This window comes from Etheostoma cragini, chromosome 9, assembly GCF_013103735.1.
Source record: "Etheostoma cragini isolate CJK2018 chromosome 9, CSU_Ecrag_1.0, whole genome shotgun sequence".
NCBI lineage: Eukaryota > Metazoa > Chordata > Actinopteri > Perciformes > Percidae > Etheostoma > Etheostoma cragini.
Genome location: NC_048415.1, coordinates 29,425,798 through 29,447,198, shown reverse-complemented (window position 1 = coordinate 29,447,198; position 21,401 = coordinate 29,425,798). Strand labels below are relative to the sequence as shown.

The 21,401-nt window shown below is 41.9% G+C and overlaps 1 protein-coding gene and 2 long non-coding RNA genes across 6 annotated transcripts in view; 1 reads left to right on the top strand and 2 right to left on the bottom strand.

Moving 5' to 3' along the window:
• rfc4 (replication factor C (activator 1) 4) overlaps positions 1 to 21,401 on the top strand; it is a 25,598-nt gene that overhangs the window by 2,715 nt on the left and 1,482 nt on the right. For all 4 annotated transcript variants that reach the window (XM_034881467.1, XM_034881466.1, XM_034881465.1 and 1 more), the window contains exons 4-10: positions 9,645 to 9,724; positions 13,422 to 13,541; positions 13,713 to 13,856; positions 13,940 to 14,060; positions 14,571 to 14,696; positions 14,829 to 14,909; positions 16,778 to 16,891. In XM_034881467.1, coding sequence (XP_034737358.1) covers positions 9,645 to 9,724; positions 13,422 to 13,541; positions 13,713 to 13,856; positions 13,940 to 14,060; positions 14,571 to 14,696; positions 14,829 to 14,909; positions 16,778 to 16,891 — 786 coding nt within the window. The remainder of the gene's footprint in view (positions 1 to 9,644; positions 9,725 to 13,421; positions 13,542 to 13,712; positions 13,857 to 13,939; positions 14,061 to 14,570; positions 14,697 to 14,828; positions 14,910 to 16,777; positions 16,892 to 21,401) is intronic.
• LOC117950423 lies at positions 208 to 1,794 on the bottom strand. Its single transcript, XR_004657890.1, has 3 exons — positions 1,644 to 1,794; positions 1,214 to 1,218; positions 208 to 228 (listed from the first exon to the last, which is right to left on the bottom strand). It is a non-coding gene; the product is annotated as an uncharacterized LOC117950423 (long non-coding RNA).
• Positions 10,032 to 10,271, bottom strand: LOC117950425. Its single transcript, XR_004657892.1, has 2 exons — positions 10,197 to 10,271; positions 10,032 to 10,155 (listed from the first exon to the last, which is right to left on the bottom strand). It is a non-coding gene; the product is annotated as an uncharacterized LOC117950425 (long non-coding RNA).

Sequence of the window (21,401 nt, the reverse complement as noted above, 5' to 3'; positions counted from 1 at the left end):
TGCTTAGAAATTAAGTGTTAACGAGCAGTTGGACAGGTGTACCTAATAAAGTGGCCGGTGAGTGTATATACATACATACATACATACATACATACATACAAAAAAACAAACAAACAATACAGGCCAAATGTTTGGACACACCTTCTCATTTAATGCATTTTCTTTATTTTCATGACTGAAGGCATCAAAACTATGAATGACCACATGTCGAATTAGCCACCCTTTGCTCTGATTACTGCTTTGATCACTCTCGGCATTCTCTTGATGAGCTTCAAGAGGTAGTCACCTGAAATGGTTTCCCAACAGTCTTGAAGGAGTTCCCAGAGATGCTTAACACTTGTTTGCCCTTTTGCCTTAACTCTGCGGTCCAGCTCTCCCCAAACAATCTTGATTGGGTTTAGGTCTGGTGACTGTGGAGGCACAGCACTCCATCACTCTCCTAGGTCAAATAGCCCTTACACAGCCTGGAGGTGTGTTTGGGGTCATTGTCCTGTTGAAAACTAAATGATGGTCTAACTAAACGCAAAACTGATGGAATGGCATGCCGCTGCAGGATGTTGTGGTAGCAATGCAGGTTCAGTATTCCTTCAATTTTAAATAAATCCCCAACAGTGCCACCAATGCACCCCCACACCATCACACCACCTCCTCCTTGGTACACGGTGGGAACCAGGCATGTAGAATTCATCCAGTCCCCTTTTCTGCATCCCACAAAGAGACTGCAGTGGGAACCAAAGATCTCAAACTTGGACTCATCAGACCAAAGCACAGATTTCCACTAGTCTAATTTTGATTCCTTGTGTTTTTGGCCAAAACAAATCTCTTCTACTTGTTGCCTCTCCTTAGCAGTGGTTACCTAGCTGTTATTTGACCATGAAGGCCGGATTCGCGCAGTCTCCTCTTAACTGTTGTTCCAGAGATGTCTTCTGCTAGAACTCTGTGTGGTATTCATCTGGTCTCTAATCTGAGCTGCTGTTAACTTGCGATATCTGAGGCTGGTGACTTGGGTGAACTTAACCTCAGCAGCAGAGGTGACTCTTGATCTTACTTTCCTGGGGTGGTCCTCTTGTGAGACAGTTTGGTTGTAGCTATTGATGGTTTTTGCGACTGCACTTTGGGACACATTCAAAGTTTTTGCAATAATCCGGACTGAGTGACTGTCATTTCTTAACCCTTGTGTTGTCCGCGGGTCAAAGTTGACCGGTTTACAAACATTTTCTATATCAGAAAAGAATGTTGAAAGAAGTGACAAATGTTGAAAAAAAGCAGGAAGAAGCAACAAAAATACCTTCTTTTTTTTTTTTACGCTGAAAAAGTGACAAACGATCGGAAGAAATGACAAAAAACAAACACTGGAAAAAGTGACTAAAACAATTTTGAAAAAGTGCCAAAAAAAGGATTCAAATCGACACAAAGATTGAGAAAAGTTTAAAAAGAAAACAACAATGTTGAAATTTCAACCCAGAAAAATTCAAAGTTTCAGGTCAACGGAAAGACCACACAAGGGTTAAAGTAATAATGGCTACTTGTTTCTCTTTACTTAGAAATCATATGCCAAGAATCAATCAGCTAACAGTTGTTCATAGGGCCGTTGGCTTTGTATCAACCTGACTTCTGCACAACACAAGTGATGGTCCCAACACCATTAACAAAGCAAGAAATTCCACTAATGAACCCTGACGAGGCACACCTGTAAAGTGAAAACCATTTCAGGTGAATACCTCATGAAGCTCATTGAGAGAACACCAAGGGTTTGCAGCACTATCAAAAAAAGCAAAGGGTGGCTACTTTGAAGAAACTAGAATACAACATGTTTTCAGTTATTTCACACAGTTTTGTTAAGTACATAATTCCACATGTGTTCATTCATAGTTTTGATGCCTTCAGTGATTATCTACAATGTAGTCATGAAAAGAAAGGAAACTCATTGAATGAGGTGTGTCCAAACTTTTGGCCTGTTGTTTGTGTGCATACATACAGACACCTTCTAATTCAATGTGTTTCCTTTATTTTCATTTACATTGTAGATTCTCAGTTAAGGCATCAAAATTATGAATGATCACATATGGGATTGGTTGAAGTCGCGGGAAAACGGGTAATGGTCAAATTCGCGGAAAAGTGGCAGTGATTGGTCAAAATTGCAAGTCGCACCAAAGTTGCTCTGATTGGTTGAATTGGCACAATGGCAACATCGCGAAATCCTGGAGGGACTGATTTGTAGGCATTAAATAAATTACTGTATTTTCCAGACTATAAGTCACTCCGGAACATAAATCGGATCATCATGAATGCGTCATGAAGAGAAAAAAAACAAAACATAAGTTGCACTTGACTATAAGCCTAGAGCACCCTCTTGAAGCTGTAGATGGTAATGTTTTCAGTATGAAAATTAATGTATGAAATGTTAAATTATAAATATTTTGATACAGTGTTTGATACACTGCTGTTTTATCAGGTTCTCCTACTTACAAAGCATGTGGAGGTCTGTAATTTTTATCATAGTCACTTGGAATCTACAACAAAAATCTAGAAAATCACATTGTATGATTTTTAAATAATTAATTTGCATTTTATTGCCGAAATGGGTTTCCTCAAGAGGGTGGCTGGCGTCTCCCTTAGAGAGAGGGTGAGAAGCTCCGTCATCCGAGAGGAGCTCGGAGTAGAGCCGCTGCTCCTTCGCGTCAAAAGAAGCCAGTTGAGGTGGTTCTGGCATCTGTTAAGGATACCTCCTGGGCACCTCCCTAGGGAGTTGTTCCAGGCACTTCCAGCTGGGAGCAGGCCTCGGGGAAGACCCAGGACTAGGTGGAGAGATTATATCTCCAACTGGCCTAGGCCGCCTCGGGATCCCCCAGTCGGAGCTGGTTGATGTGGCTCGGGAAAGGGAAGTTTGGGGTCCCCTACTGGAACTGCTGCCCCCGCAACCCGATACCGGATAAGCAGATGAAGATGGATGGATGGAAGTCGCTGAGGAAGTTTAACTCCACAGTGGCAAAGCCAAAGAGATTGATGAGATCCGTCCAGAAATGCTGAAAGCTTTGGGTGTGGAGGAGCTGTCTTGGTTGACACGCCCCATGCGTCAACATTGCGTGGAGGTCAGGGACAGTGCCTAGGAAGTGGCAGCCCGGGGTGGTGGTTCCCCTCTTTAAAAAGAGGGACCAGAGGGTGTGTGCCAATTACAGGGGTATCACACTTCTCAGCCTCCCTGGTAAAGTCTACTCCAAGGTGCTAAAAAAGGAGGGTTCGGCCGATAGTTGAGCTTTGGGTTGAAGAGAAACAATGCGTATTCCGTCCTGGTCGTGGACCAACGGATCAGATCTTCACTCTAGCAAGGATCCTGGAGGGAGCCTGGGACTGGGATGCCCAACCGGTCTACATCTGTTTTGTGGATCTGGAGAAGGCGTGTGACCGCGTTCCCCGGGAGATACTGTGGGAGGTGCTGCAGGATTTAGGGGTGAGTTGGTCCCTCCTCAATAGGGCTGTAACGATATGGAAAATAAAACCGAAATCAAGACACTCAGCTCAACAAACCTGTGTTGCAGTGGGAGAACGAAGAATTGCTACACACCCCTTCCAACTCCAGAGTTAACCTTCTCGTCCAGATCCAGTGCTACCACATCTTTAAATTACTAATAGTCCTTTTGGTTCCTTATTCCTGCTTTGTCTGGTAAATTTAGCTAATTGCACAGACTGCTAAAAGCGAAAGAGGAGGCCCCGGTAACGCTAATGGAGGTATAATGTAATGAGTAGCCCTTGTTTGACTCGGGTGTCTGGGTCTGTTTCCCGACGGTTCAGTAACTGCCGTTAGCGTCCTTATCACCGGAGGTAAGTGCTGACCGGAATGGTTGCTAGCTGGCAGGGGGCTGACTGGAATGGGTGTGTCCGTGGACCCGGCTGTTGTCAGCTCTCATCTCAACTGAAGCCCTGCAGTGCTGGGAGACTGAGGCAGAAGACAGAGTTGTTCTAGCTAGCTAAATTACCATTTGATTGGTCGTCTATCTATACAGTTAACTTGACTGATTAATCTGTGGGTTAGCTAGCCCAGAGTTGTTAACCGTGGTCAAAACAATCATACAAAAAATAAATGAGCGTGTTGGACATTACCAACCAAGAATTACATTAGCATTGACATTAGCTAGTTGTCAACCAGCACCTTTACAGCAGGCACCAAAGTACTTTTCTCTTCAATCCCCCTACACCTTGGTTGAGGAATTGTTACCAATATTCTTATGTTCCATTCCAGTGAGTTATTGAACCACTGAAACGATTTCGCAAACATTATTTTAAGATACAATAGAATCTTTGGTGTTGGATTGATCATCATTGGAATCAATAAATATCAAATAAGGTATCTGTAAGCTGATGTAATCAATTACAAAACGATGCCATGTGGCAAAAAAATGTATTACCTCCCCCGAATGGAGGTTTGTATCTAATCGTGGTTCAAAAATCATGAACCGACTCAAACCAAAGTTTGGTGTTTCATTACAGCCCTACTCCTCAGGGCCATCCAATCTCTGTATGATCAAAGCAAGCGCTATGTCTGGGTTCTCTGCAGTAAGTCAGACTCGTTTCAATTGAGGGTTGGCCTCCGCCAGGGCTGCACTTTGTCACTAATCCTGTTTGTAGTTTTTATGGGTGGGATATTAAGGTGTAGTCGGGTTGGGGAGGGGTTGCAGTTCAGTGGGCTGGGGATCTCATCGCTGCTTTTTGCTGATGTGGTTCTGCTGGCATCATCGGCCTGTGACCTTCCGCACCCATGGGATGGCTGGGATGAGGACCAGCACCTCTAAATCTCAGGCCATGGTTCTTAGTAGGAAACCGATGGAGTGCCTTCTCCATGTTGGGAATGAGTCCTTACCCCAATGAAGGAGTTTAAGTCTTGTTAACGAGTGAGGGGACAATGGATGAAGCAAGAGATTGGTCGGAGAATCTGCGCAGCGGGTGCGGTATTACATTCAATTTATTGCACCATTGTGACGAAAAGAGTGCTGAGCCAGAAGGCAAAGTTCTAGATCTACCGGTCAGTGTTCGTTTCTGCCTTCACCTATGGTCATGAAGGCTGGGTCATGACCGGAGGGATTATATCTCCAACCTGGCCTGGGAACGCCTCAGGATCCCCAGAATTTTAATCTATGATAGTTTTCTTTGAGACTGGTCCCAGCTGTCTTCAGGTTTTTGACCAGGTCCTGCCGTTTAGTTCTGGGCTGATCCCTCACCTTTCTCATGATCATTGATGCCACACTAGGTGAGATCTTGCATGGAGCCCCAGACCAAGGGAGATTGACCGTCATCTTGAACTTCTTCCATTTTCTAATAATAAAACAGCTGTTGCTTCTCACCAAGCTGCTTGCCTATTATCCTGTAGCCCATTCCAGCCTTTGCAGGTTTACAATTGCATCCCTGATGTCTTCACACCGCTCTCTGGTCTTGGCCGTTGTGGAGAGGGTGGAGTCTGTTTGAGTGTGTGGACAGGTGTCTTTTATACAGGTAACAAGTTCAAACAGGTGCAGGTAATAAGTGGAGAACAGGATGGCTTCTTAAAGAAAAACTAACAGGTCTGTGAAAGACAAAGTTCTTACTGGTTGGTAGGTGATCAAATACTTTATTTAATCAATTATTTATAAGTCACACAATGTGATTTTCTGGATTTTTGTCTCTCACAGTTGAAGTGTATGCCATGATTAAAAATAACAGACCTCTACATGTTTTTTAAGTAGAAAAACCTGAAAAATTGGCAGTGTATCAAATACTTGTACTTTCCTCTGTATATAAGTTTCCCCGGACTGCAAGTGGCAGGACCAGCCAAACTATGAAAAATAATGACTTATAGTCCGTGAAATACTGTACATTTAATATTTCTTCTTTGTGTCCTATATAAGTGCATTGCATTTATTTAATGACGGTATTGAAACTGATACTTGCTATTTTTAGGACCCCGTGGGATACCGTATTACTGCCCAACTAGGACTGAACAATAGTATTTTGGCATTGACATCGCGATGTGCGCATGCGCGATAGTCACATCGCAGGACATTGCAATGTTGAAGCTAAAAGTTTTTTGCTGCTTGATGGAAAAGTAACCTTTCACCTTTCTCCTTTTCATATGATTATTACCGTCCGACCCTTCCCCTTTAAGACAGGTAGCCATGTGGGCAACGTGTGTATGTGACGTTAGTCCGACGGGGTTTGTTATGGGAAGTGAGGTTCTCTGTGTGTAGAAAACTACTGAAGGCAGCAGCTGACACAGTGATGCGCATTGTTTTCGATGGGTAGTCAGTGAAGCTACAGCAGTCAGTGTTTTATGTTCGCTGCAAATACAAACTAAATCACCTGATTAAAGCAACATAATCGCAACGTCTCCCGGCCATTTACCCCCGCAAAATGCTGCTACCAGCCAGGCTAAAGCTAATATAGTTGGCCTAAAGAGCCACGATGGTTTTAGATCCGCAACATTGGAAACGTAACACTAATCTACTACAGAAGTCTGTCTGATCTAACGTCATTTCCACTGATTTAATTGTTCTTGGATACACAGTTTGTTGCTAGTGCATGTGACATGCAGGTCTGATCGATATATCATACAAACGAGCTGGCCCGCTAGTTGCCCGTAACCTGAAATTTAGAGGAAGCAACATGCATTCACGTTAGCCTTGATTAATTATTTTATGAATACATTCGTGTCATGCTAGTCAACCAGCGTATTTACACCTGATGTCCCTCTCCAAAACCACTTCAGAAGAGCAACGTTAGTCACAGTGCTGACTTTCTCTGGTGTTAAAGCATTAAAGTTCAACAAAGAATGTTTCACTTTAGAAAAGATCCTTTTTCATTTTTTTCTTCTATGTAGATGCACTCCCCTACAAAATCACCGCAGTGGTCGAGATGATTTTTTTTTTCCAAATGTAGCTATTTATGTCATCTTTTAAAAATGACTATCTTTTTCATATCGCAATATACAGCTCTGGAAAAAATTAAGAGACCATTCCTTTATTTGTCTTAAATCAGTTTCTCTATATGTATGGCAGCGATTCTACTCCAGTGGCTGTTAAATTCCAACAAAGGCACACCTCATTCTACTTAATGAGGTGCTGATTAAGTGATCACCTGAGCCAAATCTTATTTAACGAGCCTATAAAAGCCTCTGCTGTGGTCATCACTATCCTCTTGCAATAGGGCCTGCTGGATGGCAAAAACAGGGCTACTAGTACTACACAGGTAATCTAAACAAAAAATGAACAATTGACAATGCCAAAAGAGTTAAAAAGAAAAGTTTTGAGTAAGGAAAAGAAGGGTTCAATTCTGGCTTTACTAGCAGACCGGTACAGTGAGCGTCTGGTTGCCTCCATCCTTAACATTTCAAAGACAGCTGTTCATAAGAACATGGTCAAGCAACAGACATTGGGGACAACAAAGCTATAGACTGGAAGAGGGCAAAAACGATTGTCCACTGACCGGGATGAACGCCAACTCATTTGCATGTCACTCACGATGACATCAAGTGATTTACAAAAAGAATGACAAACAGCAACTGGGCTGAAGTGCACCGCAAGGACTGTGCGAAACGGGCTCCTAGAAGCAGGGCTGAAGTTGTGCAAAGCCAGAGAAAAGCCCTTCATCAATGAGAAGCAAAGACAAGCCGGGCTAAAGTTTGCATAAGACCATAAGGATTGGACCCTAGAGAATTGGGGTAAGGTCATCTTCTCTGATGATTCCGAGTTTCAGCTTTGCCCAACACCTGGTCGTCTAATGGTTAGACGGAGACCTGGAGAGGCCTACAAGTCAGTGTCTGCCAGGAGTGGCGTATCATCACCCAACAGCAATGTGAAAGACTGGTGGAGAGCATGCCAAGACGCATGAAAGCTGTAATTAAAAATCAAGGTTATTCCACCAAGTAATGATTTCTGAACTCTTCCTAAGTTTAAATATTAGTATTGTGGTGTTTAAGAATGAACGTGAACTTGTTTTCTTAGCATTTTCTGAAAACTATGCATCTTTTTTGTTATTTTGACGAGTTGTAATTTTCTTAAAATAATCTGAATAACATTTTTATTTGGAATTTAGAAGAAATGTTGTAATTACATTTGTACAATAAAACAAACATGTTTATTTTCATCAAACACATGCATATAAATAGTAAAACCAGAAAAACTAATGTATAATAATGCATAATGTATATTGCAGGGGGGGGGGAATCGCAATGTAAGATTTTTCCAATATCATGCAGGCCTACGCCCAACCCCAACGGACGGTCATGAGTGTTGGCATTGCATAGTTTGTCCACCAGAGGGCACTCTACAACTTCCCAGTTGGCAACGCTCTTATTTTTCTTTGTTAGTGTTTTTGTTCAAATGACTTTAGGTTTCAATTCTTAAGTTTGTATTTTTATGCATTTTATTTATCAGAACTTTAATATATTTTGATGTTCTGTTGTGGCTATAAAACAAATTAGTGCAAACTCAAAACTACAAATATCTGAAATCTGTTTAAATTATGTTTCTAGATATATAATCACGGGGCGGCTGTGGCTCAGTGGTAGAGCGGTTGCCTCCCAATCGGAAGGTTGGTGATTCGATCCCCCCCTGCAGTCATTGTCGAAGTGCCCGGCCACAGTGTATGAATGTGTGTGACTGGTGAATGTTCCCTGTAGATGTAAAAGCGCTTTGAGCAGTTAAGACTGGAAAAGCGCTATATAAATACAGCACATTTACATACAGCACACATAATATATATTGGCATATCAGATTTTGTTATAAACCAAATATTTGTATCTGCTTAAAAAATCGGTTCATCGGTCAGGCTCTAGTAGACACGCATATTCATTCATGATGAATGAATAGCTTGAAAAGGTTGTGTGTGCAGTTTCCTGCATGTCTACAAAAAAGCCAGTCTTAACGGGTGTGTAGACCTTTTTAAATACAATGTACATACATAAATACACACACCTACCTACCACCTCTGTTTTTACCGGCTTTTTTTGACACAAAGGAGCCAGTGGCTCTACTTAGAGTCACTCACAGATGGCTGAGCTTAATAGGGTAATACAAAAAAAATTCTGCCACATGGTATTGTTTTCTCATTGATTACATCCCAGTTTGCAACACAGTAATACAGAGACCTTATTTATTGCTGTTGATTGATTTCAATGTTTATCAATCCAACACCAAAGATTCTATTGTACCTTAAAATAATGTTTCCAAAATTGTTTTAGCAGTTCATTAACTCGTTGGAATGAGACATAAGAACATTGGTATCCTGGATCTTGTTCTTTTGGTCATGACCCAGCCTTTATGACCATAGGTGAGGGTAGGAACACAAATCGATCACAACGGTGCAATGACGTGATTTTAATACTGCCCCCGCTGCGCCGATCCTCTGGCCAATTCTTGACTCCATTGTCAAACCCAAGATACTTGAACTCCTTGACTTGGGGTCAGGAGGACCCATTTCCTAATTAAACATTATTGATGACAAACTCACAAAGCATTAATATTTCATCAATATGAAGACAATTGGTAAACTAAATAAATGAAATCTCCACTCACAAACTGTACACATAGGCAAACAATAGCAAAATCATGTATTTCAGTTTTGTTGTACAAATTGATGAAGGCATAACCTCACTAGTGTTTTTGTTTTAATTGCAGCTTCCCAACCTGCTCTTCTATGGCCCTCCTGGAACAGGGAAGACCTCAACTATATTAGCTGCTGCCAGAGAACTTTATGGGTGAGTGGACTGTTGTGGGTAAGAAGCAGACATTTCAGCTCCTTCCATCTCCAGAAAGTCCTGTCAGCTGCCTTTTGTTTGGTGTAGTCCATACGGGATTTGTTATTGCATTGGGTTAACTAATTATCACAGTTCCACCTACTAATGAGGGAATGCTTGCTTATGCAGCATATGTTCAAGAAAGATACTGTACGGCAGCAGCAGCAATAAAGTGCTTGCTCGTATTGAGATGCTAGTCACAAAGCTTTAGCCTGAATCTCACTTCTCTGTCTGAACCCTTCCCCTTACTCCTTCCTCTTAGTTTTGCACGTTCACATGAGAGGAAGGGCTATCCCAATATTTCTTTTGATCAAGGGGTTGGGCTAAGGGGAAGGGCTACATACCCCCTTAAAACCAAGCAAAGTCCAGAGCTTACTTGAAACCAAGGGGTACTCAGAATGCACTGACCGTCAACAATGGCTGCCAGATACACCAGAGAGTCCCATAAATATAAGTATTTTCAGCTTGAATAATTGATTTAAAAATTACCACAGTGGTTTGTGCTCTACACAGTAGTGTGCGCGCGTGCGTAACCTTGTTCTTAATGAAATGTTTTTAAAAATGGCTAGCTTGCTATGCTAACACTAATTGCTAATGTTAATGTTACATTGCTGCTTTGCACAGCAGTGCACTGCATTTCTCTGCCTTGAATGGACTTCATGCATGTCTAAAGTTTTAACCATTAGCAAAGAGTTTTGTTTGTCAGTGCACAAAACTACTTGCTTTGCAGATACTGATTCATGTTTTACATATACCGTCCTGTATCACACAGCAAGAGGACACACAGCAGCTGTGTTTTTGGTCATTGTCTTGTTGAAAGACCCATTTCAAAGGCATCTCCTCTTCAGCATAAGGCAACATGACCTCTTCTAGTATTTTGATGTATTGAAACTGATCCATGATCACTGGTATGAGACAAATGGGTCCAACACCACAGTATGAGAAACATCCCCATAACATGACTTTTACACCACCATGCTATATGGTCTTCACAGTGTACTGTGGCTTGAATTCAGTACATGGGGGCTATGGGACAAGCAGGGCTGTCTCCCCTACACCCAAAAAGAACAATTATGCCATTTCTCATTTGGCCAGTCAATGTGTCCTTTGGCAAATTTCAACCTATTCAGTATGTACATTTTTCAGCAATGGGTCTTTGAGGGGCTTATAGCTGATAGCTTTGCTTCCCATAGCCTTCTGATCGTAACAGTACTCACAGTTAACTAAGTCATCTCTGATTTTCCCCGGAGCTGATCATTGGCTGAGCCTTTGCCATTTTGGGTACTCTTCCAGGCTGACCAGCCTAAAAATGTCTGCAGTTCTTTATGTTTTCCCCTCTCCAATCAACTTTTTAATCAAAGTCTGCTGTTCTTCAGAGCAATGCCTGGAACAACCCATGTTGCTTAGTATTTCAGTGTGAAATGCACTATAACCAGCATGCACAACATTTGCTTCCTTCTTTAAATATGGGCCACAATTGACACCTGTTTCTTCACAGAATCAATCACCTCAGTAATTGAACACAACACTGCTATTGTTTTGAGCGTCCCCCTTTCAATTATGGATTCAATTACATAGAATGAGCTGCATGCAGCATTTATGACTAGTGATGTTGGACTATTATTTTGAACACAACTGTACATGCATATGACACTGTGTCAAAACCCATGCAATCAATATAGACACACTTGCAGACGGCATTTTGGAATGCCAAGAGTTTGTGATCAATTCTGTATGGTGACCAAATGGTGTCTCATTTCATAGGGGTATGTTTTCACCCCTCGCCCTTATCACTAGGTTTCGTGGGCCAAGGGACAGGGGTGACAGAGAAATGAGATTCAGCCTTAGTCGTTGCAATCTGTAATAAGAGTATGTAAACTATTTAGTTTTTAAAGTGGGTTTGCTAGTTTAGGTTTTGAAAATGCTTAGTTTAAGGCTAAATCCCATTTCTCCATCTTACCCCTAGCCCTTGGCCCTTGAAACCAAGTGATGGTAAGGGCTAGGGGTGAAAACATACTACTATGAAATGGGACACCACTTCGTTACATCACTGTACAGCATTGATCACAAGCTACCAAGATGCCGTCTGCAAGTTTATTTATGTCAATTGCGTGGAGTTTGACAACTGATGTATTTATATATTTTACAGTTATTTTATGTTCACTTTGGTGGTACAGAGGCAGATGTTCCTCTCTGTGTAGCATTAGGTCTGTTTGCAATTCATGTATATACAAATTGCATGGTGTGTTGTATGTGTTTCAGTTATCACTGTTTGTATGTCATTGATGTTCAGAAAAACATTTTGTTAACAAAAATCTGTCTTTATTGCCCAATAAATTCAACATAACAGGCAAAAATGTTACATAGAATATATTGTATTACAGAACCATTATCAGCTATTACAACCATAATTTACATGTCACACACAGCACTCAAATGTGTAAAACTAAAAAAAGACACAAGACCACAAATAAACTTCAGCTATTCTGATATTCCAGACCAGTCTGATGCCTGTAGGCCAGTAACCTTTTCCTCAAACTTTTTACACCAGTGTCCCATATCATAACCAACAACAATGTACAAGTGCATGAGCAGTGAATACGATAATTCAGTACCAATAAAATAATTAATGGCTACAACACCAACACATGATTTAAGAAACTTTTGCTCGTTTTCAGCCCGAAAGTGGATCAGCTGCTGTGTCCTCCTTCGTCCCTAAGTGATACAGGACGGTATATATAAAGCATGTATCCATGTCTCCAAAGCAAGTAGTGTTGTGCACCGATATCAAATTAAATTCTCTGCTAATAGTTAAAACTGTAGACATGCATGGAGTCCATTCAAGGCAAAGAAATGCAGGACTGTTGGGCAAATCATCAATATAATGTAACATTAGCAGTTAGCAATTAGCATAGCAAGCTAGCAATTTTTAAAAAGTTTCAAATAAGAACTTGATTGCCAGTATATATGTGCAGGGCTGTATAGAACACAAAACAACACCCCGTAATTTTTAAATCCGGTATTTAACCCAAAAATACTAACATTCATGGGTCTCTCTGCTCAATGCGGCAGCCATTGTTGCTTGCTGCGCAATGTGTACGTATAAACCCTCTGTTTCAAGTAAGCTTGTGTCCTCACTCGGTTACAAGGGCCATATACCCCTTCGTCACCCTTTTGTCTACCCCTAGGTCTTGGGATAGTCTTTAGTCTCAAGTGAACGTGCTGAACCTAGGGTAAAGGGTAGGGGTAAGAGAGAAATGAGATTCAGCCTTAGTTTAGTTTTAGTTTTAGTCTTTCTTTGTAAAATGAGTTATTTGTTGGGGGATTCAAAATGGTCAGAAAAAGTATTGTGTAATAACTCAACAATTTTAGAAATATTTGTATTCTCATTGTATACAACAATAACACCAACAATAACACGGTACAAACAATGTACATATGATGATAAAAAACTGATTTTAATTGTGTAATCTATGAAGGAGATTGACTTTTTTTCAGTCAATTCACTTTAATGCTTATTGAAACATAATACTGTGCAATTCTTTGACCCCCTAAGAAAAAGTTTTAAGTTTAGGATTTTTTGAGTCATTTTAAGCCCCGAGTTTGCGCATACACCTATTTCTGTTTAATCCTGTCCTCCTCCACTGTCTTCATCCAGTCCACACCTGTACAAAAAGAGGGTGCTGGAGCTCAATGCCTCTGATGAACGAGGCATCCAGGTTGTCAGAGAGAAGGTCAAGAACTTTGCTCAGCTCGCCGTGGCCGGGACTCGTCCAGAGTGAGTCAACATACATTGATTGCATGCTGAAATATAGGGCAATTTTCCTAATAGTTGCTGTGAACAATTATCTGAACTACCTCACCTTTTGTGTAATTGTTTAATGTATCTCTCTATGTAAATTACAAACTCTTGCTAAAACTTTCAGTCACTGTTTTTCTGTTTTTGTAGTGGGAAGCAGTGTCCTCCTTTTAAGATAATCATCCTGGATGAGGCGGACTCCATGACGGCACCGGCTCAGGCCGCTCTAAGGCGGACCATGGAGAAGGAGTCTCGCACCACCCGTTTCTGCCTCATCTGTAATTACATCAGCAGGTCAGCTAACTTACCACAATCATGAACACAAAACACACACTGTGTCTAATCCTGACCCTGCTGTGTGTCTGTGTGGTCTCTAGGATTATTGAGCCTTTGACCTCCAGATGTTCCAAGTTTCGCTTTAAACCTTTAGCCAATCATATCCAAGAAGAGCGCCTGCTGGAGATCTGTGAGAAGGAGAGCCTCAAGTACACCAAAGAGGTAAAAGAGAAAGAATGACAGTGTTGCTATAATGTGGGAAGAAAAAAAAAAGCCTTTTAGTTTTGAGCTGCATTTACAGCTCCATCTTAAAGGTTATTGAGATCGTATCTACAAACAGTTGATTTGCTAATTGTGTTGATGTAGAAGTAAAAAGAAATTGGGACTAATGCTACAGATGTTACTCAAAACAGAACTTAAGGACAAGAATACATTTTTGCATGGAACAAACACAACTGTGTTCAAATACTTTTTCTGTATGTTGTTATCTGGACCAATGTTTGCGTTTTTATTTGGCTCTTTAAATAAATAAAAAAATGTGATCACAAAATAATGTCTGATGTAACACTTCTATTTAACCAATGCTGTGGTTTACACCAGCCATTTAACACAAACCCAAAATGCATCTAACTGTAACATGGATAATATTTTTGGGCCTCAGGTCTGGCAGCTACCTTTAACTGCTGTCATTGTACAATTGGTGTAGTCAAGGTGTGACGGTTTCTAATCTAGAGTATTGCAGAATTGGTGAGGGTGTCTGAGGGAGACCTGCGGAAAGCCATAACCTTCCTCCAGAGTGCTGCGCGACTTAACGTTGGTAACGAGATCACAGACAAAGCTGTCATTGAAATAGCCGGGGTGAGACATGTTTCCTTGTGCCATATAGGAGACTGAAAAAACTAATAATTTATTACCTGTACTTAAAATGTCTGTACACTTGTAACCTTCTGTTTCAGTCAGTTCATACTGTTGGTCTCTCTTACACTAAAGGTTGTCCCTCCCAAGATGATTGACCACTTGCTGCAGATATGCTTCACTGGAACATTTGAGAAGCTAGAGGTTGCTGTCAGGGTAAGTGTTCTGACATGTCAGTGCTTTGACCCTGTGATTGTGTCATAAATTTGCTGCACTTAAGAGTGATATGCATTTATTTTCCTATTCATTTATGGCCAAACACTTACTTACCCTAACCCATGCTTTCTGCAAACAAAATCTAAATCAGAAAAGGGTTTATTGCCACTGTAAGTTACACTTACCAGGAATACTTAACCTTAGTGATTGGTGCACACCTACCAAACAAACATAGCTGTTTAACATAAGGTAAAGAAGGCTGCATGGATTATTGTTTAATGAATATATATCTATCTACATATCTATCTATCTATCTATCCATCCATCCATCCATCCATCTATCTATCTTCGACCGCTTATCCGGTATCGGGTCGCGGGGGCAGCAGCTCCAGTAAGGGACCCCAAACTTCCCTTTCCCGAGCCACATCAACCAGCTCCGACTGGGGGATCCCGAGGCGTTCCCAGGCAAGGTTGGAGATATAATCTCTCCACCTAGTGGAGACCTCCTTCCGGCTGGACGTGCCTGGAACACCTCCATAGGGAGGCGCCCAGGAGGCATCCTTACCTGATGCCCGAACCACCTCAACTGGCTCCTTTCGACGCGAAGAAGCAGCGGCTCTACTCCGAGCTCCTCTCGGATGACTGAGCTTCTCATCCTATCTCTTAGGGAGACGCCAGCCACCCTCCTGAGGAAACCCATTTTGGCCGCTTGTACCCTGGATCTCGTTCTTTCGGTCATGACCCACCCTTCTTGACCATAGGTGAGGGCAGGAACGAAAATTGCTCGGTAGATCGAAAGCTTCGCCTTCTGGCTCAGCTCTCTTTTTGTTACAACGGTGCGATAAACCGGATGTAATACTGCACCGGCTGATCCGATTTTCCGGCTGATCCGATTTTCCGACCAATCTCACGCTCCATGGACCCCTCACTCGCGAACAAGACCCCAAGGTATTTAAACTCCTTAACTTGGGGTAAGGACTCACTCCCTACCTGAAGAAAGCACTCCATCGATTTCCTGCTGAGAACCATGGCCTCTGATTTAGAGGTGCTGATCCTCATCCCAGCCGCTTCATACTCTGCTGCGAACCGATCCAGTGAGTGCTGAAGGTCACAGGCCGATGATGCCATCAGGAACCTTTCATCTGCAAAAAGCAGCGATGAGATCCTGAGCCCACCAAACTGCAACCCCTCCCCGCCCCGACTACGCCTCGATATCCTGTCCATAAATACTATAAACAGGATTGGTGACAAAGCGCAGCCCTGGCGGAGGCCAACCCTCACCTGGAACGAGTCCGACTTACTGCCGAGAACCCAGACACAGCTCTCTCTTTGGTCATACAGAGATTGGATGGATTTAGGAGTTCCACAAAGTGCTCCTTCCACCGCTCTATCACCTCCCCAGTTGAGGTCAACAAGGTCCCATCCTTACTGTATCCAGCTTGGATGAGTCCCCGCTTCCCCCTACTGAGGTGGCAAACGGTTTTCCAGAAGCACCTTGGTGCCGACCGAAAGTCCTTCTCCATGTCTTCTCTGAACTTCTCCCACACCCTCTGCTTTGCCTCGGTCACGGCAGTCCGTTGGGCCTGGGGCTCTCCAGACGTTCCCAATTTACCCGCACTACACGTTTGGGCTTACCAGGTCTGTCCAGAGTCCACCCCTATCCCCTGACTATCCCCTATCCTTATGCCTACTTGCACATTGGCGTTGGACATGAACAAGTGAATGCGGTCCTGAACTAGCAATAGTAGATGCTCTTCACAAGTGTAAGATAGAGCCCTTGATATTTAATAATTACAAAATAAAGACCTTTAAAAAAAGAAAAAGTGAGCCAGTATGTTGCATTCTCACGTTAATGTCTCTTCTGTCAGAACATGGTGGATGATGGCTATGCAGCCACACAGATCCTGAGTCAGCTCCATGAGACTATCATAGAGCAGGACATGAGTGACAAGCAGAAGTCGGCCATTACAGAGAAGATGGCGGTGAGTGATCTGATGTAGCGCTGGTTCTTGTGTACCTAAACAAAATGAATCGTTTTGCGCAGCATCATCCAGTCCAGAAAGAGTGCCCTGTGGTAGTTGTTGTGAAACTGATATGCAGAGCCAAAATAAAAAATAAAAAACTAGAACTACAAGTGGTTATGACAGGGTCACAGCTTCATTGGGCCAGTCGCCCCGACTAAAGTGGAACCCACAGCGTAACGGTGGGGAGGCAAATTTCAGGTAATATCAAGAGTTGTGAGCCACACGGTCTGCGGTACATTACCGTTGCAAAAATCCCAGAGCCCTCAAGGATTTTTGACAACCTCTGGTCCGTCTGGTTTCATTTTCTATAAAAGCTTGTAAAACAACCCTGTTGTTCATAGTCGATCTATGAACATTTTCTTTCTGGGAAAAACTCGGATAGTAGAATATTTGTGCTGCAGTGAGGTAACTTGAATGTTAAAAAGGTTGTAGGACCATAAAGACAAATACAAAAAAAACATAAATCTCACAGATTTATGTGAGAATTTGTTGTCTAAAACAGTTCGATATATTTGGATTTATCCAGTGCAAAAATAATAAACACATTGAACATTAAAACTCATAGGACACACTATTTACATGTCTTACATTCATGTGCCGATCTTTGATGTGACAGTGTGGATTAATTGCACAAAAACCCTGAAAAACTCTGTACTTCTCTGCTGGATACAAAACCTTCTCTATGGGCTAGGAGGACATGTTGGCTTTTAGCTCCAAAAAGCATATGTTTCTACTAGTTATAATTATAAGTTATTAAGTTAATAATCAGAAGTGTTGTTTAGAGCCGTATACAACGCGCTCCACCTTAGGGGTAAAAGGGCCCAAAATGGTCAACGTTGATATTATGAAGGCTTTCCCACAAGTTAAAATGGGTGTATAAGTTCCAGAAAACATGTTTCTGAAGTGTTTGCTAGAAATAGCTTGTATGAAAATGTTCTGTACCTACCTCCTATTATCCTCTGTTTCAGCCCCTTTCTGAGTGTGCTGTTTTCTGCTGCTTAATACATATGGATGAGCTGCTGTTCATTTTCCCACGCCCCACTCATCTTACTTTAAACCTAAAAAATCCAAAAAGCATACTGAGCAGTTTACGTAAGATTATTGTGATAGAAGTACGGTTCCAGTACTTTGTGTCATGTACAATGTTAATGTTTGTTTTTTAATCAAAAAATAATAAAGTTACAGAATGTTGCCTTGGTTTTCACTGGTCTCGCGCTGCATTCTCCCTTTCTGGATTTTGAAACGAGGATTTTCTGATGTGGTGGCTTGTCCTCGAGCAGCATTGTCATTATAATGCAGTGCAGCAATAAAATTGAACACTAAATTTAATAGATTATCCGCCTGCTGTAGAGGTGAACAGTTTGACCAGCAGACAGGGGTGCAGCCTCGGCACACCAGGCTGCCAGATGCTATTGCTAAGAAGGCTGTTGTAATGTGTAACAATCGCAACGGCCCTCCCGGCCTTAAAACACTACCGGACCACTGGGAAAAGTCCTGTCTATTACAATTGCCACCACTCCTCTGGTGGATACCATGATAATTGGAAGTTAGCGTTACCCTTTGCTATGTGGCAAAACACTAGCTACTTGGTTAGTTTGGCAAAACACTTCTTGGTTAGTTTGTGTTGAATTGCAAAACAAACAGCTAAATACAATTCAACAAATCCCTTGGACATGAATTTGATGCTAGCCGTTTGCAAGATCAAAAAAGTAATACATGTGTATGAGTCTAGGCGAGCTAGCAGCTAGCTAGGCCTACTGTAACTTGTGGTGTAACAAAATGTTAGCAGCTTGATAACCTTTGACGACAAATGTGTAATCTTGAACACACACACGCACACACTTTTTTTGCACTGGACAGTTTTGTGCGCTACATTTTACAGTATGGGAATCTTTTACAAATGTCTAACTTCAAACATTGAAGGTTCACGTTGCTGGTAAATAGCTTTGACGGAGAAATCACGCTTACTACAAACTAACTAGAAGCTAATGCTAGCAGTTAGCTACCTCGTGCTCAATGGCAAAAGACTGCTAAAACACACTAATTCACCCAAATGTACAAAAATTGTATAGTACTACTAGGGCTGCACAATTAAATTGAATTTTAATCGCGATCATGAATTTGTCTTCCCACAATCAAACTTGCAAGATCGAGCGATTATTATTTTTTAAAGCGTCATTTCATTGAACGCTACGGGGTTTTTGCAAAGCCATTCTACCGCTCCATAAAGCCGCCTGCTCATGAGCCAGTCAGAGTAGTTCCCTGCACCCCGTGCAGCTCAGTTTCTAGATGTAGACAGTCACAGAAGACAGAGTAACCGGAGGAAAACTCAACAGATAGCAGTCTGTTACACGTCGGTCTTAAGGTTTACCAGGTTACCATTAAATGCAACATTTTGTCCCGTCTGTTGTTTTTTTTAGACAACAGTGACCAGTGCTAGTCGTTGCTAGTAGCGTCTGTTAGCTGTTAGCTCCTCTAGGACGCACCGGTGCTAATGTCCTGGCATCCGCTGCAATGCCGTTTATATGGATATGGTTTAATTTTGCGTTAAATGACCCATTTCATCTGTTAAGCCTTGCCTGTGTTGAATCTCTCCTCTGCTATCTCTCCTCTTACTCTCCACGCAGCCCCGCCACACAGCACCGGTCCACATTTCTGAAATCTGTCTACAGTTTTAATTGTTACTAACACAGCTGTATATTGTTAAGTATGAGGGGCAAACCTGTATTTGTACCAGTGTTTCCGCTGGTAACTCTGCTATCGCGGCGGCTACGGCAAAGAACACAGAAGAAAGTTATTGAATGCAACTAGCTTCAGTTGGTAGAGTAATAACATGTGAGACGGAGCTTCTGGACCTGGGCCAGAGATGTGACCCATTGCGAGAATGTCATTGTTCATAAAAATGCAGCGCAGTGAAGATACAGACGTTTCATACACACAACGTGTGTATCTGCCATTCGACCCGTGCTGAACCCGTTCATAATGAGTCAGCCGTCTCTCTGTGAGTAGCGTCCATCACACTCCCTCTCGCAGTTATAAATAGCCTATGTGACGATAAAATTTGTTTTGGTTAAAATCAACAAATAATCGTGAGAATAATCACGATCTAAATTTTGATCAAAATAATTGTGATTATCATTTTGACCATAATCGTGCAACCCTAAGAACTACTTACATGTCCCTTGTCTGCAGGTATTCCACGCGAAGTTTGGAGGGCAAAGTATTTTAGGAAAAATTTCCTAGCTAATCCTGCATTGTACTGGCCAAAGTTGGAGAAACGGTCTCGAAGTGGTTAGCACACACCAACAGATTTTTGCCAACTGTAGCAGGGACGTTGTCTTCAAAAATTAATTTAATTCATGCCGCTTTTAAATCCTCTGCTGCTGGGACATGGAGTGTTTTGTTCTGCTCTTTACATCCAACAACAGAACACTTTCCCTGGTGCTTCCGAATCGGTAACAAAATGGAGGATCTCTCAGAAGTTACTGCTGTACCTGGTGGGTGGAAACCATAGGTGGTGGGGGCTCTGTGGGCTCTGATGGGATTCGGTGGCGGGAAAATTAAATGCAGACTATCATATTGATGAATAAAACTCTAAAATATATGTTCGTCTATAAAACAAATGCAGATTATAGACAAACTAAAAAAATCCTTCTGCCATCCCCAAGTTTCTACTTTTCAAAGTAAAAGCTTGCGTCAACGATCATGCTAATGAATACAACATTTGGGGTTTTTCAAATATTTAAAAATGTATGTCCGCCTTTTAAAATAAATGCAGATTATAGGCAAAAAAGTCCTTCTATAGCTGCAACTTTGATCCAAGTTGCAGCTATAGAAGGAATTTCTCTCCTGCAAGAGGTCAAGCTTTTGTCTTTAATTGTTTTTTTCTTTCATACAATAAAACACAAAATACAATAGAACTTGTCAGAAATAGAAGAAAAATACAATCGCATTCTGGCCCAAGACCGTGGCAGCAGAGATATGCAGTCGAATGCCCCAGAGACCCAAAGGCCGGTGCCGCGGTAGTAGAAATCTACAACCGCATCTGCCCCAGGTCTCAGAGAGCCGACAGCCGAGGCAGCGCCAGTAGAGCTACACAGTTGAATGCTCTTGCCATGCTGATAAGCAGTTGTATTTGTAGCAATGTCCCAGTGAAGTGTGAAAACAATATAGAATATAAAATTTAAAAGTCTTGGAAAGAGTGTAACATGTTTATTTTTGTAGTCTTGTTGTGTGTGCAGATCGTGGATTGTTATCCCTCCTCAGGAAATCCTGCCATTAGGTGGCAGAAATGGCTGCGTTGCTGATGCAGGTTTAATCAGATGTAGCTACTTTAATATGGAACAACACAAGCATAACATTCAGAAAGGAGCAAACTATACCACTACTCACGGCCACTTTATTAGGTACACCTGTCCAACTGCTCGTTAACACTTAATTTCTAAGCAGCCAATCACATGGCGGCAAC